At 37.9% G+C, this 27,998-nt stretch overlaps 2 protein-coding genes across 2 annotated transcripts; one reads left to right on the plus strand and one right to left on the minus strand.

The window, feature by feature from the left end:
* The first annotated feature begins 635 nt into the window (after positions 1 to 635).
* On the plus strand, positions 636 to 11,658 carry LOC127812242 (aconitate hydratase, cytoplasmic-like). Its single transcript, XM_052352627.1, has 20 exons — positions 636 to 1,017; positions 1,782 to 1,886; positions 2,482 to 2,642; positions 2,718 to 2,810; positions 3,097 to 3,282; positions 3,683 to 3,844; positions 4,421 to 4,565; positions 4,653 to 4,795; positions 4,905 to 4,961; positions 5,064 to 5,143; positions 5,229 to 5,304; positions 5,507 to 5,692; positions 5,861 to 5,928; positions 6,036 to 6,154; positions 7,323 to 7,444; positions 9,094 to 9,192; positions 9,285 to 9,764; positions 10,592 to 10,690; positions 10,775 to 11,017; positions 11,175 to 11,658. The coding sequence occupies exons 1-20, from the start codon at positions 747 to 749 to the stop codon at positions 11,241 to 11,243; spliced, it is 2,964 nt and encodes a 987-aa protein (XP_052208587.1). The 5' UTR covers positions 636 to 746; the 3' UTR covers positions 11,244 to 11,658.
* Positions 11,659 to 11,770: 112 nt separating this feature from the next.
* Positions 11,771 to 27,992, minus strand: LOC127812243 (uncharacterized). Its single transcript, XM_052352628.1, has 6 exons — positions 27,726 to 27,992; positions 27,365 to 27,492; positions 21,777 to 21,946; positions 17,244 to 17,321; positions 12,365 to 12,509; positions 11,771 to 12,184 (listed from the first exon to the last, which is right to left on the minus strand). Exons 1-6 carry the CDS (start codon positions 27,841 to 27,843, stop codon positions 11,771 to 11,773), a joined length of 1,053 nt encoding a protein of 350 aa, XP_052208588.1. The 5' UTR covers positions 27,844 to 27,992.
* Positions 27,993 to 27,998: the final 6 nt, after the last annotated feature.

The following is a 27,998-nucleotide window of genomic DNA, read 5'->3' on the forward strand; positions in this document are numbered from 1 at the left end:
TTAAACTATAAAAATAATAAATTTCAAAATTTATTACATAATTAATATACTAGCCAAAATTTAATAAAATTTTTGATAATTAACCTATGTTAAAGATAAAAAAAGGGGACACCGCCAAAGTGATGGCTTAGTTAAAAAGAAAGTCTCGATCAAATATTTTTAAATATAAAATTTATTTATCAAAAAAATAATTTTAATTAAATGTGGACCTAACATTATATATTAGTAAAAATAAAAATATAACATTATTCGTGTTAGGTAATACAATATATGCCCGACACGGACAAATTGAGAGGGGATATAAGCCCTAGAAAAAAGACCTACATACTCTCCGCCCGCACCAAATAATATAATATTGTTCGCCGCCATGTTTAGTAAAAATAAGAGAATAAACTTATTCTTTTAACGATAAGTATGATTCAAGTCACATCACATTTAAAGACTTACTTCACTAAGTCTCACCAACATCTTATTACTTAGAAAAAAATACGGACAGAAAAGGGATTGGACAAGCCACCGGAAACGACGACGTTTTACTGTGGACGCAAAGCAGTTGGAGAAGCTGCCATGGTCAGCGAGCTCTGTCAGCCGTTTTGACGCGAGACGGCAACACGCCCACACATATACACGAGACGAGGCGGGCGCCCCTACACGATATGCGATCCTCATGCGTATTCTATGTAGTAGACAAATCCCGATTTAATTAGGGTTTTTCCCCATCATTCTCAAAATTCTATAAATCGTCAATGCACACAGCCTTATCGCCCTCCTCCTCCTGCTCCTCTGCATTATCATCGTCGTCGTCTTCTTCTTCTTCTTCTTCTTCTTCTTCTTCACTTGCAGCTGCAGCTAGGGTTCGACGCTCGTCCCCTCTCTCTTCGAGGCCGATTCCTCGCTCTCTGGTCAACTTCCCGTCCGTTGCTTCCTCTCTCGCTCAACGATCTCGTCGCGGCCTTCGTCAGATCAGAGCCGTCTCCCCCGTAATCGAGCCGTTCCGCCGAGAGATCGGTAACATGGGTATGAATCTAGTTGTCTGGACTTGAAATGATTGATTCGTTTGCTTTTTTGCTTGATTTTGAGTTACTTCTGCGTTACACGCGAGTGACGACTGACTGATGGTAATGAATTCCCGGGAAAAAACAAAGCCACGATGATCGTGTTCTAAAGGTTGTCATTTCTAGTTGTTGTAATGGATTCCGGAGATTTAAGCTTGTGTTTGCTCGAGTTGGCGTTGATATTTGTAGGGTTTGAGTTACTTGAACCTGTTACATTGCTTTCTTTAGTGTCTGCTGGTCTGAGGATTAAGGCTTGGTTGTTTTGTCTAGACTGGTTGATATTCATTGTGAAGATTAATAAAAGATATGAAGAACAGAGAATTCTGTTCTCTCGAGATGAGGACATGAAAAGAAGAAGAGAGAACAGAGACTCGGAGAGAGAGAGAGAGAGAGAGAGAGAGATTTATTATTCTCCTACGAAAAGTGTTGCAGAAATGAAAGAGATCCAACTATTTATACAAACTCCGTTCTCTACAACTTGGTGCCAGCTGTCTGTTAATGACCTAATAGAAACTAGCTAACTGAATCAACAGAAACCAAAACAGAGCATATGCACTATTGAAAAGATTATGGTATTTTTTTCAGTTTTTTTTCTTTCTTCTAATGATTTCCTATCTGTTTTTCTTTGATTTTTCATTGTATGTGTCATTGGATTATTAGCTGAACAATGGATGTTTTTAAATACTGATGTTTGAATTCTTATTAATATTTTATCATTCTTTTCAGTTTCAGAAAATGCTTTCAAGGAAATCTTTACCAGTCTTCCCAAGCCTGGAGGTGGCGAGTATGGAAAGTTCTACAGCTTACCAGCTCTTAACGATTCAAGGATTGGTAAGTATTTTTCAAATTACTTTGGCGGTCTAAACTTGTTGGTAGTCTATTGTATTACGAGAGCATTTGAATATTATGAGAGACAATTTCTTTGAATTAAAAATGTTTATACTTCTTAAGAATTGTTTATTTCTTAGATACTTATAAGAAGAAGCAACTACTTTTAATTCATTTGCTGACTGCATCATGGAAAACTTCAATCCTTGCCCAAAGCAGCCCCGCTGTTGTTATTGCACACATTTCCTCCTTAAGTGACACTATCAGTCATAAGACAAGGCTTAAGCTACAAACTAACATGAGATCCATAAAAAAAATATTGATGAAATTTGAGAAGTGAAATACTTTGGTAAATGCATTCCTGTTGGAAAATGTTTTCCTTGGTTGTCCAATGTTGTCCCTCTTAAACATCCATCAGGCTAGCTTAAGGATATGCAATTAATAATGAATTCCTGACATAGATTAGTGGTGTGGTTATTGTTTGTGTTTCTTGAGGCTCAACGGTTATATTTATTATCTGGTTGTCTTATATATTTACACATATTTGAATGCTTTTTCTTGTTGATTAATTTTTTATTATATTTTTGGTACATTGCAGACCAGCTTCCCTACTCTATTAGGATTCTTCTGGAATCTGCCATACGGAATTGTGACAATTTCCAAGTTACTAAGGCTGATGTGGAGAAGATCATTGATTGGGAGAATACTTCTCCAAAGCTAGTTGAAATTCCCTTTAAGCCTGCTCGTGTTCTCTTACAGGTTGACACCATCAGCTTGGTGATGGCTTAGTTCAGTGGCATCAGCCCATTTCTTAACCTTATGTTTGTTTATTAGGATTTCACTGGAGTCCCGGCTGTGGTGGACCTTGCTTGTATGCGGGATGCAATGAACAGGCTTGGCAGTGACTCTAACAAGATCAACCCCCTGGTAAGTAATGTTACTATTATTTGAATATTTTCTCATAGCTGAATGCTAATCCCTCTCCCTCGGCAGTTTTTTCCAGAGTTCATCCAGATATCTTTCCCTTGTCTTTTAAGTTCATTAAGGATGTCTATTTATTTCTACTTAATTTCTTTTATAACTGCCAACCTGTATACAGGACTTTTACCCTAATCCCAATAATTTGTGGCATTTTTCTTTACTCCTTATAGTGGGCATGATTGCCATGCTCCTTTCCTGTGTTTCATGTGTTCTAAGAGAAATGTACATCCAGGTTCCAGTAGATCTTGTCATTGATCACTCAGTTCAGGTTGATGTAGCGAGAAATGAAAATGCAGTGCAAGCAAATATGGAGCATGAATTTAGGAGAAACTATGAGAGGTTTGCTTTTCTCAAGTGGGGTTCCACTGCCTTCCACAATATGCTTGTTGTTCCTCCTGGTTCTGGTATTGTCCACCAGGTAAAACTTTGGCATCAAGGATTTTTCTGTACTTGAAAGTCATGTTATTTGAAGATATTTGCCTATGAAGTTGATGTGTTCTTTTCAAGGAAAATCATGTGGTAATGTGCTAGTCTACACCCAAAAGGGCATAACATGACATAGGATATTTCGTGGTATACACTAGCTTGTTTCTTGTAGACACTTGTGCACTTTTTCTTGTTTAGTGTTTTTTCATTTACAGAAAAAAAAAAAAAACATGACATAGGATATGGGGTTTTGCAGTTTTCAATTTAATGGCACCTCTGGAGCAAATTTTTGTTTACCTCTACCTTTGTGTAAATGTTACCTCAGTTTGTCTATCCTTTTTCATGCACCATTTTGTGGATTTGGCATTTAGCAAATTTCTGTTAATTTTCAGGTTAATCTCGAATACCTTGGGCGGGTTGTTTTTAACACAGATGGCATTCTTTACCCTGATAGTGTGGTTGGAACTGATTCCCATACAACCATGATTGATGGGCTGGGAGTTGCTGGCTGGGGAGTTGGAGGAATTGAAGCTGAGGCAGCAATGCTTGGCCAGGTAACTTGTGTTAAAATCCCCATTCTTTTTTATTTTTCATTTTACTCTAGATTGTTCTAGTGCCCTGGTATAGGGAGAATTTGATTGTCAATATTTTTGTTTTGTAATAAGATGTTTGCATTAGTAGTTGCTCATAAGTGTATTTGCTAAGCATTGCCTATGTCATACCATTGCGCATTTGAATTTTAAAACTTAAATCATTCTTTCTACTATCTTTATAAAAATTCATGAATATGTTATTCAGAATAGCATTTGGTTGTCTTCTTAACTTATATCCATGTTTGGTTTGTCTGATATGCCTCTTTGATGAGGTGGCAATGCTTATATTTTACATTTTCCATCTGAAGATAATTCATATGTCTGTGTATGGATGGGAAATTTCTTATTTTGGAGTAAGTTAATTCAGCAGTTGGTCCCATGTCCAGGAAAACAGTCACCAATATAGACATGAACTTGTTCCTGTAGCTATAGAGCTATTTTATGCACTTTGCTAGATGGACATGTATGAAATCCTTTATTGTTTTCTCATTTCTTTCTGTGTCTTCCCCCTCTGATGCTGCAATCTGCATTTGACAGCCAATGAGCATGGTTTTACCTGGTGTTGTTGGGTTCAAATTATCTGGAAAATTGCGCAATGGTGTCACAGCAACTGATTTGGTTTTAACCGTAACGCAAATGTTGAGGAAGCATGGTGTTGTTGGCAAGTTTGTGGAATTTTATGGTAATTTGTAATTGTAAATTCGGGTAGATTTGGCTGTTTTATTTATGTTTTCATTTTATGAATCTAATTCTTATTTTATGCTGACAGGTGAGGGTATGAGTGAGCTGTCATTGGCTAACAGGGCAACTATTGCGAATATGTCTCCCGAGTATGGAGCAACCATGGGTTTCTTCCCTGTTGATCATGTCACGTTACAGTACCTTAAATTGACTGGAAGGAGTGAAGAAACTGTGTGTTTTCTTATCATTTATTTTCTTTCCCAGTTATTGTTTTTTTTGTGTCATACAAGTTGATGGAACTTTACTATGATTTAATTTCTTTGATTACTGAAATTATTAGGTATCAATGATTGAAGCTTATTTGCGTGCAAACAAAATGTTCGTTGACTACAATGAGGTTGGAACTTGTCCCCCCCCCCCCCGCCCACCAAAAACAATTTTCCTGTATGTCTTCTTCGAACTCTTAGATCTGAAGCTAATAAGGTGCTTTGATATCCAGCCTCAACAGAAACGAGTATATTCATCATATCTGGAGTTGGATCTAGCAGATGTAGAACCTTGTATTTCAGGACCCAAAAGGTGATGGTATTCTGGTGCTAATACCAAACACTCCACAGTTCATGCTATTAGATGTTGTTATGACGATACTTCCTATTTTTAACAGGCCACATGATCGAGTTCCTCTAAAAGACATGAAAGCTGACTGGCATTCATGCCTTGATAGCAGAGTTGGGTTCAAGGCAAGTTCTAAACATCCATTTCTTCTGCAACAATTTTATTTTTCCATATTGCTTCTCCACTCACATTATTTGCTGCTTTTTGTGGGTGCCTTGATAGCATTTATTCTGTTTAGATGAGTTATATTTTTTTGGTTGACTTACATTATGAGATCCATTAGCTGTCTTATTAATTTTACTTTTATAAAATTTGAAATTCCTTTAGGGCTTCGGTGTACCCAAGGAGCAACAGGAAAAAGTTGCAAACTTTTCATTCCATGGACAGCCTGCTGAGCTCAAGCATGGTAGTGTTGTTATTGCTGCCATCACGAGCTGCACAAACACATCAAACCCTAGTGTCATGCTTGGTGCTGGTCTTGTAGCAAAGAAAGCCTGTGAGCTGGGTCTGGAGGTCGGTATTTGCTATTGAAATGCATAATGCTCTTTATTTGACACCTGTGGCAATGCATGGTTATGTATATAATAACTCCTTAGACAGGAGAAGAAAAAAGGAACAGTTCTCTGCGTGTTAATCTTATCTTTAGCCAAAAAAATCTGAGCAACTATTGGATATCAACAGGTTAAGCCATGGGTAAAAACAAGTCTGGCCCCAGGTTCTGGAGTGGTTACACAATATTTATTGCAGAGGTACTAGTTACAGATGTTGGAAGATATTATGTAGTTCAATTTATTCTTGGATCCCAATCATGTTTATTTCAGGAACTGAATGTTTTGTCTGACCTTGGTGTCTGTAGTGACCTGCAAAAATACTTAAATCAGCAGGGCTTCCATATTGTTGGCTATGGATGCACAACCTGTATAGGGAATTCTGGGGATCTTGATGAATCGGTTGCTTCTGCAATTTCTGACAATGGTATCATTCCTTCTTATGACTCTTAAATTTCTTAGAAAAGTAATGCAAGTAACAATGTTATATAGTTCATTGAGTTTACTACCATAAAATTCATTAGACCAGAGGTACTGGCAGATACTGAAGTCATAATTTTTGTAGCATAGATATGTAGAGAGTTTTGAATTTTTTGGCAATCCTCATTTATTGTTGCAGATTATTTTGGTTGTAATAAGACAACAAAAGCAAAATCTTTAGTGGGCAGATTCAATTGTCAACCTCTGGTAGGCATCATTATTGGACAATAAATCAAAGGTGTTAACTGATGCTGTCTAAGGCTTGAGTAAATGGGGCAAGACACATCAATACATTGGCCCAGGGATGCAGAGGATGTTCTGGGTGTCTTATCATCTTGATATAAGATTCGGATTAGTTGCTCAATTATCAATTCATTGTATCTTTGACGTCTGATGGGATGTATATCCCTAGGTAGTAGGGACTACATTGATTATGTAACCAATATGAAATAGGGGTTAACAGGCAAGATACTGCATTCTTATGTGATATCAATTACAAAACCAAAGGTTGAAAACCAAGTTTGTGAAATGTAAGATCAATTAAATAGAAGTGTAGATGATGTTATTGTGAGACAAGAGATTAAATTATCCCCAAAAAAGATCAATTTCTATAAGGGGAAGTTTTATTGGATGGCTACAAGACCACCTTTTTTGTATGGCTCAAGATATTGGGTAGTTAAGTGCCAACATGTGCAAAATATGAGGTAGCTAAGACGAGAATACTACAGCTGATATGTGACCATACAAAAGGGACAAAATAAGAAACAAGAGGAAGTTTGTAGCAAAACTGCAAAAGAGGGAGAGGAAAGACCAAAGAGGCAGTTTGTAGCAAAACTGCAAAAGAGGGAGAGGAAGACCAAAGAGAACTTGGTGGCAAACCTTTAAACAACCTAAAATGTAATTGTCTTACTGACAATATGGCCATTGATAGAGATTGTTGTAGGTAGAGAATCATGTAGTCAATGCCTTCTAGTGGGATTAAGGTTTGTAATTGTTATATTCTACTATTTTTTTCCATTTTTGAGTTTTAACTTTGTGTCTAGTCAGTGGTTACTCACACTTCTTGTATACCCTGTTCCCTCCTTTTCCTAAAGAATTTTCGATTTCTTCTGCAGATATTATTGCAGCTGCTGTGCTTTCTGGAAATCGGAACTTTGAAGGTCGTGTTCATCCACTCACGAGAGCTAACTATCTTGCTTCCCCTCCTTTAGTTGTAGCTTATGCCCTTGCTGGCACGGTATGTAAACAAGACTTTGAAAGAGATTCATTATCCTACCTTTATCTCCTTTTCTTTTTGGGGGTGTTGTTGTGATTGGGTTCATAACCATCTGCCCATTTTTAATACTTACTGATCTCGAAAAAGGATCTTCAAGCTGAGAGGGGATTTAACCAATTCCTGTTCTTTGTATACCACTGCTCTTTTGTTGGTGCTTTTATTTCTTACAGAATCACAAGGTGCCCCTCATCCAAGGTGTTGATGAGCTGATTTTGCTTAAATGCTTCTTTGCTTCCATATAAGGAGAGTTTATGCATGCTTTTATTTCTTGGACAATTGGGTACCACTTGTGTCAGCCAGTATTTAAACAATATCCTGAGCTAAAAACTATTATGGTCAGGTATTGTTTATTGTGAATACCCCCATCTTTGTTGTCACCGTTGTTCTGCCATCCAGATTTGACAAGTCATGCTTACCTACCTTTTTAGCCATTTCATTGGTCAATAGCTGCTTGTGGAAGTCCTATGCTCAAATCTGAGGAGTCTTTTTCCATATAAGGACACTAAATGCCTTTCCAATTAAACAACAATAATATTTCAATCCTAATTCCACTAATGGGGTTGGCTACATGAATTCTAGTTTGCCAATCCTTTATATCTGTGGCCTTATCTTATCTTAGGCCCTTATACAATACTTGAGAGTATCCCATTCAGTGCTTCTTGATCTTCCTCTAAAGAATTGTCTCACTCCATCCACTCACCCTTCAAGAGCCTCTATTGGTCTTCTTCTCTCATGACTGAACTATCTTAATCATGTCACATGTACCTTATCTTCCATAGGAACCACTCTATTCTTTTTACAAATAACTTAATTTATAATTTTATCTTTCTTTCTATGGACACTCCATCCTCATCTTCGTTACATTCATATTTTTCCCATATTAATGTTTTGCTGCCCAACATTTTGTACCATATAACAATGCTAGTCTTATAATCGTTTTATAAAAAAATTTCTTTTATCTTTAGTAGAATCTTACTATCAAATAAAATGTCAAAAGCACTTTTTCATTTTAACCATCGCCATTAATCTTCCCATCTTTTTGGATGATTGATCCGAAATGTTTGAATTGAGCTTCCATAGAAGTCACTTCGATCTTATTACAAATATCCTAATTCTAATTTTATCTTTCCTTTGCATGGTCTGACATCTATCATAACATTCTCATCATTGTTATGCTCATATTTTTCACATATTGGTGTTTTATTGCCCAACATTCTGTACCATTACCATACAACAAAGCTAGTTTTGTAACCATCTTACAAAATTTTTTTCTTAACAGAATCTTACTATCAACTAAAATGTCTAATGCACCTTTTCATTTTACCATCCTCATTAATCTTTCAATTGTTTTGGATTATTGATTCAAGATATTTGAACTAATTTGTTCTTGGGATAATTTGTACTTCCAAATGTTACCATAATGCCATCCACACTTGTATTTTTACTAAACTTACATTCTATGTATTTGGTTTTCAATATTCACACCTTATTTTGTCTCATCTACGAAGACAATTTTCTGCAAATAGCATAAATCTGGGCACCTATGCCCGGATGTGTTAATGCACTCAGCACAATGCTGAAAAATTGTTTCTTTGGGATAATCATTGCAGGTTGACATTGACTTTGAGAATGAGCCAATTGGAACTGGAAAAGATGGCAAAAGCATATACTTCAAGGATATCTGGCCTAGCAATGAAGAAATTGCAGAGGTAGATTGTTTGGAGATATATTTAGTCTTGTTACTCAATGCCATACCTATAACAGCTAGATGCTGATCATTTTAGATCCTATCCTTTGGTAGGTGGTTCAATCTAGTGTACTGCCCAAGATGTTCAAGAGCACTTACGAGTCTATCACAAAGGGCAACCCTATGTGGAATTCACTCTCAGTCCCATCTTCAAGTCTGTATGGTTGGGATCCAAACTCAACCTACATTCACGAACCCCCATATTTCAAAGATATGACAATGAACCCACCAGGTCCTCATGGAGTGAAGGATGCCTACTGCTTACTCAACTGTGGTGACAGCATTACAACTGATCATATTTCTCCCGCTGGGAGCATCCACAAGGACAGCCCTGCTGCTAAATACCTGCTTGAGCGTGGGGTTGATCGTAAGGACTTCAACTCCTATGGTAGCCGCCGTGGCAATGATGAGTTGATGGCAAGGGGCACCTTCGCCAATATCCGTCTTGTTAACAAGCTCTTGAATGGTGAAGCTGGCCCAAAGACTATTCACATTCCAACAGGGGAGAAGCTATATGTATTTGATGCTGCAATGGTGAGTTTCATTTGTGATAAATGCCCCCCTTAGAAAATGAGATGCACACATACACACGGAAAAAATTGGGTCACTTTTTGGAGATGCAGCATAATGGAATGCATATTTAGTCTTATACATGAACAAATTCCATCTGAATATCTTGTGTGGTACTAGGTAGTAGCTTATGCAAATGCCACTCATCCTTGTTCTTACATATTCTGTAAATACTTCTGTTTTCCACTGATATGCATGTCAGAGCAGGATTCGTAGATTGTTTGTTTTTACTTGTGCATCCACCAATATTAAATGGATGGGTTGCAAAGACTGGCATATTCCTTTATTCTGTTTTTGGAAATAATTTTTCTGCAGTGGAGTTCACAATTTAGAGCTGAATATTAGCTCCTTGCAGTTTGTTTGCTGCATTGATAATTTGTTTTATGATTTTTTCATTGTTCTGATATTGCTGCTGTCTTAACATGAATCAAAGTTTAAGTGCAATTGCTGTCTCCCTATATTCCAGTGGGAATGTTATCTCTATCCTTATAGTGGACATTACAATTTTGGGGTGTGAAGTGTTATTGCACATTTTCTATGGCCTGCAGACATCATCTCTCCCCCTTTTTTCTCCCCTTTCTTCCAAATAATATGAAAGAATGCAAGTAACTGTTGCCCTAATTCTGCGATGCTTCTATGCTATGATTCTCATACAACTCACTGCATTGCTGAAACTACCATGTCCTGGATTTGTTTTGAATTGCATAGACACTTGCTCTGTCTGCTTGAGAGAATCTATCATTTTAACCTTATTGTTGCACAATGTTGAGGGTTAAATTTGGTACTGGCAGAGGTACAAGTCTGCAGGGCAAGAGACCATTGTTCTGGCAGGAGCAGAATATGGAAGTGGCAGTTCTCGGGACTGGGCTGCCAAGGGTCCAATGCTACTGGTGAGTTGATCTCTACGTTTAGCAATACCTGACCGTTAATATGCTATTGGCGGTATTCATTCTCCTCCTATCTTATGTTGTCAGGGAGTGAAAGCTGTGATTGCAAAAAGCTTTGAGAGAATCCATCGCAGCAACCTGGTCGGTATGGGCGTTATTCCTCTTTGCTTCAAACCTGGTCAGGATGCCGACACTCTAGGGTTAACAGGTCATGAGCGTTATACCATTGACCTTCCAAGTAATGTCAGTCAGATAAGGCCCGGTCAAGATGTTACCGTGAGTACTGACAATGGCAAGTCGTTCAGTTGCATACTCCGCTTTGACACAGAGGTAGCTGGCATATGAATTCTTGCTTCTTTTGAATGCCTTCCTAATGGGACTTTAAATATGAGTAATCTGATGGTTGGGTGGCTTTCCAGCCAACTTGGGTTTTTCCACATATTCAATAGAGATCTAATATCAGAGCTTCATTTGGTTGCATCTGCAGGTTGAATTGGCCTATTTTGATCATGGTGGAATCCTTCCATATGCCCTTCGGAATCTGATTAAGCAGTGAATTATTATCGAACACTTTTCGGACTGTTTTCATATCATTCAGCTGTCGCCATCATGGTTCGCCGGAAACTGCCTTCTCGCAGAGATACTTGTTCTCAACCGCCTTGCGAAGAATTACTGGATCTGTTGTGTCACGGAAATAAAGTTACCAGTAAGGGAAAAAACCATCGTCTTTTTTCAGGGGAAAAGGGTCCTTTCGAATTAGGGAAAAGGGCATAACACTTGATAGGAGCAGCTTTTGCTTATGCTATTTGGCAGCAGAGCTGTTCTCCACTGTCAATAAATACTGGGGTTTGGTGTATCCAAAAGTTTAGTTTATGTTGGTGAAAGTAACTGCGTTGCGGTATGATGATAATAATAACAATGCTAGACGTTTGTTTTGAATGAATAAATTCTTGAACCCAAAATCATCATCAGATTCTCACTGTTACGATTCCCTGTCTTACATAGCAAGTGTCATGTTCAACACACAAAAATAGACGAACTTCATGGACTTGTCCGTTCAGTAAAGCATTGCTTTTTCACAAACTAGGTTCGATTGTGCAGTGATTTGCTTGCTTGTGAGGCAAGAGCTATTGCTTTTGCATTCGTACTAGTCATCACCCATTCCCTCTCTGCACGCCGTTGATGCTGCCTTGCATTCTTCGCGCGTTTTGGCGCCAACCGGTTGTCCCTCTCCACGAATGCAAGCCTGAATTTTTCAGCCATTGGCAGATCCGTGGGGTTGGAAACAGATGCAGCAGTGGACCTGGCTGCATACCCATAAACTGACCATGTTTTGGGATCAATATCTTTGACAATAGGATCATCCAATGGTATATTTGGCAGTGCTTCTCTGGGAACCTCTGCACCCCTGTAGCCAAAAGGCGATGGCTTGGGGTTTACTATGATCCGTGGACACTCAGTGGACAAGCTCTCCAATGAATCCTTGTCAATCTTTGGCTGCAAAAGGGAGAAGAATCTAACAAATTGGAAACAGGGAACAGGAAGTCCTAATTCCAGTGTTGTATCTCACAACATGAACAATAAAACTTAAACCAGGGAAATCAAGAGCAAGAGATGGACTTAAGATCTCACATATGAACTAACAAAAGCATCTGAATAGAAATAGTAAGTTCATACCCATACAAGCCAGCGCAGCGATGGTGCACCATGAGCAATCTCCAAGGTATCGAGTTCCTCCCAGGACTCCCCCTCCACATCTTCTAGGCTTGGTTTCAAGATACCCAAGCATCTGCGGGCAGTGTTGTCACTCCTAGGGCACCCTCTGCAATAGCAACTTTGGTTCATAGCCTGTTATGAGGTTTGTACCCCTTAGTTAAACCTAATATCCCAAGAAACTCTCATTGTGTGGGGATGTGAACAGAAAGTTAGTTGTCCTACGATTAATGAAGTTTGACAAGCACAGTCTTCTTATAAGATGGTGTAATTCACATCATTATGCATGCCACAAGTCCAAAAACAGGGCCATCATCAGTCCATCTTTTCTGCTGTTTCCTTCTCACTAATTCAATTCCCATCCCATTCCTCCATACTCAAAGGCAGCAATCCTAATTGTCATTTTCTCAAGTTCAGTTGATGAATAAATATTTTTGATAGAGTGATAACTCACATTAGATTAGATACTCATTCACCATCAAGCGTTCTCTCTTTTAACAGATCATGGTTTCATCATTTTTACCTTCCCCTTTAATTGTTAAAGACCGTGTAGGGTATTTAATAATTGTAACAAAAAAGGAGTCTGGCCTGCATGCCTGATGTCATTTGAGCATTTTTCTTTCTTCTCTTATCCCCCTCCCTCCTTTTCCTAAAGACACACACTGGGGCACCCAGTGTTTTCAAATGCACTAAATGCAGAAGGCCTAGAAACTTAAATGCAAAGCACAAAGCAAAGAGCACGTTTAGCGAAGCGAATCACAAATAAATGAAAGAGTATAAACTTTTATAAACATGGAAAATATAAACTATCACAAAAGTAATCATTAAAAAAACTAAGAATAAGGACTACAAATTTAACAAATGACAAAATACCATTTTTTATTTAGGGCTAATATCATAAAAAAACCAAAAAAAATTTGCGTTTTTGCGATTTTATCCAAACGTTTCAATTTTGGCAATAAACGCCCAATTTGGTCGATTTGTTGCAATTTTAGTCATGACCCGAATCCAATTCGAGAGGCGTGCGCGCTAGCTAATGTGGAACACCACCTGACATTTTAAAACATTTTGAGTGGGCCCCACGTTAACACACATGAAAAAAAATAAAAAAGAAAATAACATATATATGTGATATATACACACATAGAGAAAAGGAAGGTAGGCAGAGGACAAAGACGGCGACGGGACGATGACGATGTTGGGCTGGAGGTGGCGGCCGATCTAGAAATTGGAGGCGGCAATGGAAATTGATCTGGAAGAAGGCCGATCTAGAATCTGAAAGTTTGATGGCTGATCATTGACGTCGATAAGGCCGGCTTAAGCGACCGATGGTGAGGGTGAGGCGGCTAACAAAGGACGTCATCGTCTGACAAGAGCAAAGGGCCATCAGTCGCTTTCAGTGAGGTGGTCGTGAGCAAGAGGAAACCCAGATCAGTCATTGATCCAGTTTACATATCGGTTGTTGTTGCCGTGAGCAGGAGGAAGCCCAAATCGATTGCTGCCTCTAGCTTCCAGATCGGTAGTCGGTGTCCTCCTTCATCGCCATCCCCGTCCTCCCCTGCTTCTTCTCTCTGTATGTGTGTGTGTGTATAACATATATATATTTAACATTTTCTTTTTTATTTTTTTCCATGTGTCAACGTAGGGCCCACTTAAAATGTTTTAAAACACCAAATGGCGTGCTACGTCAACAGGCGCACACGACTCTCGAATCAGATTCGAATCGTGGCTAAAATTGCAATCGATTGAGCAAATCAAACGTCTATTCCCAAAATTGGAACGTTTGGATAAAATCTCAAAAACGCGAAAATGTTTGGTTTTTCATACTAATAGCCCTTTTATTTATATTTTATACATGTTTACGAGTTCATAGAATCATAAAAAATGCACAAGGAAAAAAAATCATCCCAAATTTACACCTATCCTCGTCAATCAACCCCTAATTTATAGCAATCCCCAAACAATTGATCCTTAATTTAAAATCAATCAACAATTTGTAATTTATAACAATCGGGAATCAGTTATCAATCCCTAATTTATAACAATTAAGAATATATTAGCAAATAGCAATCCTTAATTTTTGCCTAATTACATGCTTCCATCAATATTTTTGCTTGGTAAATACAGTTGAGTCTTTTTTTTTTGGTTTAAATGTATATATGATTTTATCATAACTTAAAACAGATTTTTTTGGTAAGGTTTCCATTCAAGCAGCCACGTCATTGCAAAAATTTAAACAAATCCAGCCATATTCACATTGTCTGATAAAAATTTAAAAAAAAAGAAAAAAACCAAGTGTATTTTTGAAGTGCACTTTAATTGCACTTTAAATCACACTCAACTAAAGTCACTAAGCTTCACACACAAAAAGCCCTAAGCATGCTGCACTTAAAGAGCCCTTTTTTAAACACTGGGGGGACCAAGTTCAACAGCTCATTCTAGACACCAAACAAGTATATAGAATTTACTTTAGTCAAAATTTGGGAGGTATCCTTCCTATCGGCCATGGAGTCAATGTGTATCCAGCATTAACTTTCCAAACAAATTCAACTTATTTATATAAAATGTGACAACTAATGGTTCTTGGAGTTGCTACTAAAGTTCATAACATGCCCAAGGATCATCAATTTCTTTTCCTTCATTTCTCTATCTTTTTCTCACAAGCATGACTCATACTTGCATAACTGGAAAAAAGTAGTCCAGAAAGCTGAAAAGGAGAGCATTATGCACATTTTCCATGTCAATCTCAATATCTTTCCAGAGGTTCTTCTAGCAAGAATGCTATGGTCAAGTCTTGTTTGGCAGGCCAAATATCGCTGATTCAGATATCAAAGATGAACAGCTTGTTCAAGCCTGCTTCTATCATTTAAAAGTTCCGGGCATGAACAGCACAAAACAAAAATCATTGAACATAAATACCAACTTTCATCATTTAAATACATGAGCTACATATAAATCAAAAGCAATCTACTTCATAATTGCAGTGAGGCCATCCTGTGTCTTGGAGTCAATACAGTACTGAAATTGCGACAACAATATAAAGGCTGCTAAAAACTTTGGCTAGGCTTACAAGCTGGTCTAACACCAGCTTTAAAGCTAGCCATCAGCGTTTTAAAAAATTTGAGGTGTTTGGCTAGGCTTAAATAGCCAAAAGGCTACCTAGCTAAAAAGTTTTCACATCAGCGTTTTTAAAAAGCTATAGGGGGCTAAAATTTTTATTTTTGAAGCTTAAAGCCGCATAAAAGAGCTATAGTTGACCAAGAAAAAGAAAAATATATCATCAAACAAACTGAAAAATTCCAAGCTGCCTTGTCATCCTCACCAGTGTTCTTCATCGCCGTCATCTTTGCTCTCTCTCTCTCCCCTCCTCTTTGGGTTCTAGATGGAACCCATAGCGACCGTAAGGTCTTCCACCTTAACAGAATCCATCAGCTATGGGTTCTTTTGGTGAAAAGGATGCTTTCCTAGTCACCAGCAAAACCCATTGCCGATGGGTTCCACTGAGTTGCTTGCCAATGACAGATCAAAGCTTAACTATATAAATATATTGTTTGGTATATAAGAATTTATTAATTAAAATCATAATATATGCTATACTTCTATTATAAAATATAATTATTTATGCTTTTTTATTATAATTACTTTTAATGAATTTATTTATGCAAAGGAAAATGGCATGCCCTTTTTGGTCATTTTAATCACTTTTAACAACTTTAAGCTTTTGTTTTACTAAACACATATTTATATAACTGACAGCTTTAAGTACATTTTATCCGAACACTTTCATTAGCTAAAAGTATTACATAAAGCTTTAGAAAGCTTAAAGCTAAAGATAACTTAAAGCTCTTTTTTAAAAAAGCCTAGCCAAATGGCCTCTAAGGAGAATTCAGACACATTAATTGGAACTAACCCTCATGGGAAGGTTAACATAGACCTGCCATAGAACCAAATGTAATTTACGGTAAATTTACCACTTTATTTATAAAAAAAATAAACTGATAAGATTGTTCTTTACTGCTTATTAACCCAGCCGGTCACAGGGTTTTCATGTTTGACCTTCAAACTTTTTATCTAACTTGGAAAAGGAGAAGCAGCAAAGCTGTTTGGACAGGTATTCTACGTAGGGATGGCAATTGCAACCGAAATCGTGGGGGACCGAACTGAAACCGAACCGGTCAACGCGGTTAAAAATTGTTTGACTGGTTAATGGTTTGGTTTGGGAAAAAACCGAACACTGTTTCAATGGGCATGGTTTGATTATGGTTTTTACTAAATCCAAACTAAAACCCGAACCGAATGTGCGGGTAATCGAATGAAACCGAACCGAATATACATATATAATATATATATTTATTTAAAACTGAATGTGTAGGTTTGGAGATGTGATTTTCTATCCAAGAAGTTTGAAGTTAATTTGTAACTTTATGCAAGAAGAAGGTAACTTTAGTAGAGTTTGTCTTTGTTTGTTGTGAAGTTATCAAAACTTTTTATGAATGCTATTTACAAGAGTTTGTCTTTGCTTGTTGGTATGGATCAAACTAAAAAAATCATGGTTAAAATCGAAACCGAATGGTTTGGTTATGGTTTTTAATTTTTAAAACCAATTGGTAATGGTTTGGTTTTGGTTTTAGTAGTTTAAGTTTGGTTTGGTTATGGTTTTGGCAAAAACTAAAACCAAACCAAACCATTGCCAACCCTAATTCTATGCTATTAACAAATACCTCTGAACTTTTTTAATAACGTAGAAGCAAAAATTAGAACATACTAATGCGTGTATAATTCACACCCTCCCTCCATCCAACAAAGTAAAGAACACTAAATAGTTACAGAAGGAAAGTTATACCCGCATCTTAATATCTCCAATGAACGACAATGTTGCACTAGTTCATAAACACCAAGAGATGTGATTTTGCTGCATCGGCTGCCAAAAAAAAAAAAAAAGGTCTCAACATGGTCATAAAATTCCATAAATAAATGAAAGCATGAAGTTTCAAATAAAAATTGCAGTGACATTCTAAACAGGCAATTGAATTATGATATAAGAAAAGAATTACAACCGCTAGAACTTGGTAGTGAAATTAACACTTTGTGGAATGGTCTCAAAAGAAGATCAAGGATTCATGTCAACTAAATGCAACTACTACCATTGGTGGGGTCATCTTCCAAAACGGTGCCACAAATTACATGGTCGACGTCCACGTGCTTTTCACTGTTCCATAACCTTCTTTGCTGATTCCGTTGTCGTGCAAGACCAAGGTACAGGACAGATGATTGGCGTCACGCGTGAGTCGCAAGGACTTCATTATTTCGACAAACCATCTTCCTTAGCAACCTGCATTTCTACTAAATCTCCAACTCTTCTTCATAATCGTTTGGGGCATTCGAGTCTATCTAAATTACAAAAGATGGTCCCTCATCTTTCTAATGTTTCCACTTTAAATTATGAGTCATGTCAATTTGGAAAATAGTCTCATACTTCGTTTCCAAAGCGTGTCAAAAATCAGGGTACGTCCCCTTTTGAACCTGTCCATAGTGATGTTTGGAGTCCTTGTCATATTCCCCTGTTTTAGGTTTTTGGTACTTTGTCACTTTCATCGACGATTACTCTTGTAACATCCCGTATCAAGCGATAAGAAGGACCAGAACAACTTACCCTGATGGACCTACGCAAACTTCCCAGGGGGTCACCCATCCTTGGATTACCCTAGGTCAAGCATGCTTAATTTGGGAGTTCTTTGCTAACATTCAGCCCAAAAGGTATTCAGCTGGTGTTGTTTCCTCCCTTACTTATCCTCAATATATACTGCTCTTTTATGGGCTCTTGGGGTATTACATTCTCCCCCCCTTGAGCACATGACGTCCTCATCATGCGACCTTACAACTGATCCCAGATCTCCCCCCTTGCATGGCCAATGTGAGATTTGCCTAAGGTGCCTACACGCACCCCCCTTAGGGACTCAGCGTCCTCATTGAGGTTTGCCCCACCACCGCGCTCAGAGGCTCGGGAGTCAGTTCTAATAGCACTTGTAACATCCCGTATCGAGCAATAACAAGGACCGGAACAACTTACCCTGATAGACCTACGCGAACTTCCCAGGGGGGTCACCCATCATTAGATTACCCCAGGTCAAGCACGCTTAACTTGGGAGTTCTTTATCAACATTCAGCCCAAAAGGTATCCAACTGGTGTTGTTTCCTTCCTTACTTATCCTCGATATCTACTACTCTTTTCTGGACTCTTGGGGTATTACAACTCTCGTTGTACTTGGATATTCTTATTGAAAAACCGTTCAGAGTTATTTATTATCTTTAAGGATTTCTGTGCTGAAATTTACACTCAATTTAATGTTTCTATTAGTGCCTTCCGCAGTGACAATGCTAGAGAATATTTCTCACCTCCTTTCACCACTTTCATGGCTTCTAAGGGTATTTTACATCAATCTTCTTGTGACTATACACCCCAACAGAATGGAGTTGTTGAACACAAAAATTGTCATTTGATTGAAACTGTCCGCACTCTTTTATTTCATGGTCATGCTCCTTCCCTTTTTTGGGTTGATGCTATTCTAACTGCATGTTATCTCATTAACCGGATGCCTTCCTCTTATCTTACAACATGAGGTTCCTCACTCCATCCTTTTCCCTGCTTAGAGTCTTTATCTCCTTTCACTTTGTGTTTTTGGGTGCACTTGTTTTGTCCACAACATGACCCCTGGTTGTGGCAAACTTTCAGCCAAGGCTATCAAGTGCATCTTCCTTGGTTACTCATTACTTCAAAAAGGCTGTTGGTGTTACTCTCTTGATCAACAACGTTATTTCATCTTTGTTGATGTTACCTTATTTGAGGCATCTCTTTTCTTTCTCTCCTCCTCTGTCGAGAGTTGTCCTGTTTTTGAGGTTCTTCTTATTCCTTACCTTTGTTCTCCCTCCTTTGACACTACTCCTACTGTCCATGAACGTCCCCTTTAGGTTTATCATCGCTATCCATATCCTCCTGCAACTACTAACAAAGAACCTGCTAACTCACCTAGTGCTCCGACATCCTCACCTACCTCGGACCAGCCCATTCCTTTTGAGCCAATTGTTGAACCTTCTCCTAAGCCCATTACCACTTGAAAAGGTATACGCTCTACTCGTAACCCTCATCCCATCTACACCTTCCTTAGCTATCATTGCTTGGCCTCACCCTATTATGTTTTTGTGTCCACCTTATCTTCTATTAATGTCCCTAAAACTACCAATGAGGCACTTTCAGATCCTAGGAGGCACCAAGCCATGGTTGATGAGATAGATGCTCTACATTCTAGTGGCACTTGGGAATTGGTTTCTCTTCCTCCTGGTAAATCTACTATTGGTTGTCGTTGGGTCTATACCGTGAAGGTTGGTCCAGATGAGAAGATTGATCGCCTTAAGGCACGTCTGGTTGCCAAAGGCTACACTTAGATTTTTGGACTGGATTACGATGTCACTTTTTCTCCGATGGCTAAAATTGCCCCCGTGCGCTTGTCTTTATCCATTGTTGTGATGAATCATTGGCCTCTCTATCAACTGGATATTAAGAATGTTTTTCGTCATGGGAATCTTTAGGAGGAAGTCTATATAGAGCAACCCCCTGGCTTTGTTACTCAAAGGGAGTCTGGATTAGTCTGCAAACTTTGTCGCTCTCTTTATGGGCTGAAACAATCTCCGCAAGTTTGGTTTGAACGGTTTAGTATAGTTCTTCAGGAATTTGATATGAATCGCAATGTGGCCAACCACTCTGTTTTTTATCGTCTCTTATTAAATGGTTAATGCATTTATCTAGTGGATTATGTGGATGATATTGTCATCACTGGAAGTGATCAAGATAGTATTCTTCAACTGAAGACACATCTCTTCAACCGTTTTCAGACTAAAGATTTGTGTAAGTTGAAATATTTTATTGGCATTGAAGTAGCCCAAACCAAAAGCGGCATAGTTATTTCACAAAGGAAATATGCCTTAGACATTCTTGAGGACGCTGGTCTACTTGATTGTAGACCGATTGATACTCCCATGGACCCAAATATCAAGCTCTTACCAAGACAAGGGGAGCTATTATCCGACCCTGGTAGATATCACCGACTTGTCGGAAAGCTAAATTACCTTACTATCACTCGGCCAAACATCTCTTTTGTTGTGAGGGTAGTTAGTCAGTTTCTGCAATCTCCATGTGATAGTCATTGGGATGCTGCCATTCGCATTTTTAGATATATCAAAGGCACACCAAGTCAAGGATTGTTATATGAAGATAAGGGTCATACCCAGGTGATTAGGTATTCTGATACTAATTGGGCAGGATCTCCTTCAGATAGATGCTCTACTTCTGTGTATTGTGTTTTAATTGGTGGCAACTTGGTATCTTAGAAGAGTAAGAAGCAGGATGTGGTTGCTAGGTCTAGTGTCGAAGCAGAATACCGTGCTATGGCCTTGGCAACATGTGAACTTACATGGTTGAAACAATTACTTCAAGAATTAAAATATGGCGAGGTGACACAAATGAAATTAATCTGTGATAATCAAGTCGCCTTGGATATAGTCTCTAATCCTGTTTTTCATGAGATGACCAAACACACAGAAATTAATTGTCATTTCATCAAAGAAAATGTTTTATCTGGATGTATTGCCACTAGCTTTGTCAATTTAATCGATCAACTAGCAAACGTCTTCACTAAGTCTCTTCAGGGCCCTTGTATTGGTTTTATTTGTAACAAACTTAGTGTATATTACCTATATGCTCCAGCTTGAGGGGGAGTATTGGAATAAATGTAATTAGCTGTCATAGATGTCAATGAGTTGTCAATTAGTCCTTATTTTTTGGAGTAAATTATTGTACATTCCTCCTATAAAATCTAAATGAAGAGGCTAGACCTCAATCAAGTTAACACTTGTAATTAGAATCCTGTCCATATTTAGAATAGGATTTCTTCTATAAAATGTACAGCTCTCTTGAAATTGAAAGAAGAAGAAATTTTACCAAGAATTACTACAGTTTGAGATCTAAAAATTATAGATATCAGAGCGCCTAAAGGGCATACTTGCCAGTCATGACACAATAATGTGGCATTTGCATAATTTTGATAGTCCAAGTGATATTAACAGATTTCTGTTAAGTTGCCTACGGTATTAATCAATGGACCTACATGCCAGTCATAACACATTAATGTGGCATTTGCATAATTTTGATATTCCAAGTGATATTCACAGATTTCTGTTAAGTTATATGGTGATGAATGCTCTTTTAATAGGACCACTTCAGCAAGTGATCTTTCTTACGACATACCCAATCTCAATCTCATGGATGGCTCAAAAACTTAGCAGGCTAGGTCAATACGGAACTCAGACTTTATAGTTATACCTTATATCCACTGCTCGGATAAATTTGCAAATTGCTGCAATTCTTGATAAGCCAAAATCAGAAACATCTGAACTGGACAAATCAAGGATTCTCCATGAGCTATCAGCCAGTGATATAATGACATCATCATTCAATAACTTTCTTCTTTTTGCAATTGCTGCCATTGCCATCTGTAGTTCATATGAACACATTCTTACACATCAAAAGGCACAACAACATATACCATCTTGAACAAAATTTGTGAAGAACTTGAGCTTTCTAAATGTCCTAAATTGTATCATAATTTGCCTATATTTCACCCTTGTTCCAACATGATTGCATAACATCTAAAGTGGTAAAAGTAAGATAAAGTATGGAAACTTGCCTCTAAGAGTGTACTCGCCTAGAAAAGCACATTGTTATTTGGAATGATAATGTTTTCCCCTAAGTTGTTATTTCCACACAGGAGAATATACTGCATTTGTCATTTGTATGGTACTATACCCACTAGCAATTTGGATATATCAATATAATAAATTGCTATTATGATATAATTTAAAATATAAAAGGACAACATAGAAGTATATAAAACCATCATTATTGTCAAGAATATGTAATAAACAAATTATTCAATGTAATAATATAAAAATGCACCCAAATTAACATACAAATTATACAGAGAGGTAGTTTATACAATTGAAAATATAACACATAATAATAATAATAATAATTCAAAACCTAAATACAACACAATAGTTATCCTTTTATTTTTTATGGAATTCTTTTGTCACAACCCCAAGGGTATATTAGTCCTAGTATATTACATGTATTAGTTAGGTCTTGTACTTTGTTGTTTTACCTGTTTGTATCTTTCAATTGTTCTAATAACATAAAGCCTAAACAGCCTATAAATAGGCTAGAGTAGTTAGAGAATGGCATTGTGGAATGATAATCTGAATTTCTGTCATCTCTCTCGATATCCTCTGTTCTTCCTAAATTCTCTCTGTTCTCTCTCTTTTCCTGTTCAGTTTCTCCCTCCATTCTGTTCTCTCTCCCCCGGTTTATTCCAAATTCCTTTCTAAACCCTAGCTCAACCCTAGGTGCATGACATTTGGTATAAGAGCCAACGATTCTTGGCTTGATTCCAACACTTCTATTAGCTGATTCAGCGAAGCAAGGTCAGGTGAATTCCAGATCTAGGCAGTGAAGGCCAGGCTAATTCCGGTGATCTAGGTAACAAAGCAAGGTCAAGTGAATTCCAACAATCTAGGCAGCGAAGCAAGGCCAGGCAATTTCCGCTGGTGATTTCGACAAATTCTATTAGCTGCAACAGAGTCGATCAATATAGGAGGCGAATTCAGAGCAGCTGATCCTCGGCATTGTGACTTAGGCGAATTTGGAAGCAGTCTCATAGGAGACTGCTGCTCTGGGCGATCACAGGTGATCGTTGATCATAGTCTGTCTTTGCTGATCATAGGTGATTGAGAAATGGCAGAAGGAACAAGGATGAAACAGTTTGAGGCAAGGCAGGACGTGTTGGAGCTAAGTTTAAAGCAGATTCAGGAGGAGGTGAGTCTTTGCAGAGAGGAGAATGCAGCGACCAGAGAAACTGTTCAAAACTTGGAAAGAACTGTACAGGAAATCAACAGAAAATTTGACCAGAGGATGGTGATGAGATTCAACACAATAGGAAGGATTTTCCAGAGAATTAGGTGAGTTTCTGCTATAATGCAACTCTCAATTACAAGGAAAACAATGGAAATAAGCAACAAAACTGGGCATTCGAGAGGCCCAGGACTCTCCTGCCCAAAACTCTAAATTCTTCACACCTTCTCTCTCTTCTAACCTCCTTTTTATAGGTTGTTATCCCTCTAGCCCATGCATATGCTGGTTTGTTACACAAACCAGCCAAGTGCCTATTCTACCCCTGGCGCACATGCTGGCCGTTACTCCCTCTCGCGGTGTCACCCATATTCCCTTGATTCTTGTTACGCCTTTGGTATGTTTGCAGTATCGGTGGCCTAACAGATGGATGGAATGATGAGGATGCTTTCTACATTGCTTCAGAACAGATTACCGGAGGATTTTCCTCCAAGATCAGAGGCAGCACCAGTTCTAGCAGAAGCTGGAATTCTTCCTCATGCTCATGTCCTACAGGAAGCTGAGGAACATAATGAATTAGAGCTGGAAATTCCAGGTAGAGGTTTCAACTCAAGTCACCACCACACTCCTATGCTGAGGTTAGAGATCCTGGTTTTTGAAGGAAATAAACCTAGGTGGTGGATCAGGCAGTGCAAGAGATTTTTTCATTACCATCAAGTGGCTGAAAATCAGAAGGTGAATTTGGCAGCAGCATATCTCAATGATATGGCTGATGCCTGGTTCCAAGGATGGAGTAGGCCGAAAACTGATTTTAATTGGCAAGAATTTGTGGATGATCTTTGTGACAGATTTGGCGATAAGTTGATGACAGATGTGATCGAAGAATTCAACAAGCTGAAACAAGAAGATTTTGCCATGGACTATCTGGTCAAACTTGATGAATTAAAGTCAATGATGATCATTTATAATCTGACTTTGAATGAGGCCTACTTTGTATCTAGCTTCATCAATGGCCTTAATGATGAGCTGAGGCCAACGGTTAAAATGATGCAGCCTGCTACAGTCAAGCAAGCTACTGAGAAAGCTAGATTGCAAGAATTAGAGCTGGAAGCAATTTTTAGAAAGCATAAGCTCCTAACTGAAATTCCTCCTACAATCAGTCTGCAGTTGGAAGGGAATTCTTGAACTACAACCTCAGGACTGCATCAAGAAAGTATGAATCCTAGGGTTTATACTAACCTTAACTCGGCCAAATCTCTTCCAATAGAACAAAAGAGACAAGATTGTGTTACCATTGTGGAGAAAAATCCAAGACATCAGTGCAGGAAGCAGTTATTATATATGGAAAGACTAGAGGAAGGAAAAGAAGATGAAGAGCAAGTAGGGATTGGCTGAAGAAACAGGGCCAATTGCTATAAGTTCACAGGGACAAGAACTCTCTCAAGGAGGGGGGAATTGTCACAACCCTGTTTATTAGTCATAGTATGTTATATGTATTAGTTAGGTGCTGTACTTTGCTGCTTAACCTATTTGTACCTTTCAGTTGTTCTAATAAAGCCTAGACAACCTATAAATAGGCTAGAGTAGTTAGAGAATGGCATTGCGGAATGATAATCTGAATTCCTGTCATCTATCTCTACATTTCTCTCTCTCAATCTCCTCTGTTCTTCCTCAATTCTCTCTGTTCTCCCTCTCTTCTTGTTCTGTTTCTCCCTCCACTCTGTTCTCTCTCCCTCAGTTTATTCCAAATTCCTTTCTAAACCCTATCTCAACCCTAGGTACATGACATTTTTTTGGCCCCAAAATTGCAAAAACAATTTAAGAGAATGAATGTCAAATTAATATATACACAATATTATATATTATATCAAATGAGTATATGTATAGTATATATTATATTTATATATATATATATATATTAACACCATATATTAACATATAATATCTAATACATAATATATTATAACATAGGCCTACAGCTAGTAGGGGCAGTAGTAGCTGCAACCCTATATTAGCTGCATACATTCCTGCTGAAACAGGGATGTGGTGGAAGCAGGGTTGCAGCTGTGTCCCTACTCCTCAGGGTTAGGGATGCAGAGGCTCTCATTAAATAGGAGACTGGTGACACCCAAAGTATCATGACCAATACCAGGGTTTTAACTGGAATGAAGCGAGAAGGAATTTGAACCTTATTTTCCCTGGTACGATACATACCAGCCAGTGTGGAACAAAAATAACAACTATGGTTTTCATTCTTAAGAAGGAAAAAGAAATTTTCCATTTTATTTCCTTTACTACTAAAAGTATTATATATTTATCTGTTTATTTTGGTTGAACTTATTTGTTCATTAGGTACTCCTTAAGACCAAGATCCTCATCTCGTAAAATTTTTTTGTGCTTCTATTCAGTTTGAAATGGCTTGCTGTGAAGAAAGAACCGATAAAATTTGATTTTGTACAAATAACATCATTTGAAAGAAAGAGAAAGATGCTCTAAAATTTTCCTATGTTTTATTTGTTTTCTACCTTTCTTTCATTTTCCCTTTTTTTAGTTTGTTCTTTTTTTGTCCTGTTCTTTTGGTTTGGGGGGGGTGCAAATTGAAAATTTGAATTCATCTAAAAATATGAATAAAGGCTTGCAATATCCAGTAATGAGATGCACAATAGAATTTTAAGCAAAGCCTAATGTGATAGGTGATGTAATGGAAAGAACAGAGAAACCTGCTACTTGAACCCGTGCATGGAGATGTCTAGCCTTAGTAGCAAAGATAAGGTTGTTCCTTTGTGACTGAAAGCTTATGGGTTCAAGTTGTGGAAACAGCCTTTGGGGTTGAACATTATTCAGAGAAAACCGAATTTCCAAACTAAACCAATTAATTTCAGTTGGTTTAGTTTGATTTTCTTAAGGAAAAAAAAAAAAGTCCGAGTTTGACATTAGCATTTCGATTTTAACCAAATTGAATAAAATATATGATTACAAATATACCCCTTCATTTTATGTTATTTACAAAGTTACAATTTGTTTTTTTGTCAAATTCAATGTTTTCAACACAACTTGAACACCCATTGTTTTGAATAACTTTATAATTTGGCCATTTTGGTTAAAATGGTTAAATTTGTTTTTCTAAATTTCAGTTTAGGCTGGTTTCCCAATAGAATAATTTGGTTTGATCACCCAATTCCTCCATCACCAACCAAATTAACCAAATAAACACCCGTAACAGCCAGTTTGCAAAGCAATGGTGAGGTTGCATACAAAAATGACCCTTGCGCACTGGAAAACCCTTATCTATGCATGAACATAAAAAACAAAGAACAGTAAAGATGTCCGTATATATGTCTTTCCAGATGAGTTGTTTTCTCTCTACAAGTAGAGACTTGCTAACCAAGGGATCTGAGGATTTCCTGGCCTGCACTAGTTCAGCTGTACAAGAAATGACTACCATGAACAAATAGCCCGAGAAAAAAAAAAAAATATAACAATAGTCTTGGAGAAAAGATTAAATGATCAGCGCAGATTTTATAGCCTGAAATGAGAACAAACATGGTTTAATCTCATCTCATATCTTGTTTTCCAGATCTTTTCCTTCTTTTAGAAAAGTGGTTTCTGGTTATATTATTATACATGCTCATTTACTAAAAGGTTATTCATCAACAAAAGAAGATTGAACACTGAGCATAAAATAAAAAACCAACATGCTTATTTAATAACACGACCAGCACTATAGTTGAAACACTCAGAAAAGCTGAAGCAAAATAGCACTGTAAAGAACCCAAAAGGGAAAAGGGGAGGTTTCTTGTTTAACATCACGATGCATGTTTGCTATCTTCTTGTAAAGAACCCAAAGGTCATGCATCAACTAAAGCAGATTGAACAGCATGCACAAAACAAAAAACCAATGCATATATGCTAACTATTAGACTGTAATTGAAACGTCAAAGAATCAGAAACAAAAATAGAAATAATGGAACCAAGCAAGGAAGAAGTGGGGAGACAAGAAGCATAACCTTAATATCAGCAGGAAAATTGGCAGCAATCTCTCCCAAGTCCTCAATGATATCCTCAAAGTGCCTCCCAATAACACCAAGGCATAGGCTGACCAAAGTGGGAGGCCTTGCCTTCTCAAGTGGCAATACTGCAACCAAATAAAATCTCAACAATATTACACTAACGCATGCCGAAAAACAAAAGTTCCATTCAGTAATCTGACAGTGATCATCATCGAAAACTTATACTTCGGATATATGGCCGTTCCATTCAGCGCTTCAAGAAATTGAATTGACCACGTGACAAATGCATACATACACTTGTAAATGCTAAATACTAAATACTGATCAGAAATGGATCGTGACGGTTTGAGATGCGTACTGGAGAGCTGGAAGGCGGAAGGATTGTTTCCTTTGGATTTGGGGGAGTCTGAATTGGGATTCAAATCGAGTTTCTGCAACGATCTTGTAATTGTCTCCCTAACTTCGCCTTTTTCCATCAACGAAAGAGATGGCGGGAGAGGCGTCGAGTCTGAAATTCTTCAGCCAAACAAGAGAGAGCGGAAATCCAATTGGAAACCCTTGCTGCGTTGATCCTGCCGAGCGTCGGTGATCTTGAAGCCCGATTACGGTCCTCCGATACCATATTACGAAA

This window comes from Diospyros lotus, chromosome 10, assembly GCF_014633365.1.
Source record: "Diospyros lotus cultivar Yz01 chromosome 10, ASM1463336v1, whole genome shotgun sequence".
In the NCBI taxonomy this organism is placed as follows: Eukaryota; Viridiplantae; Streptophyta; class Magnoliopsida; order Ericales; family Ebenaceae; genus Diospyros; species Diospyros lotus.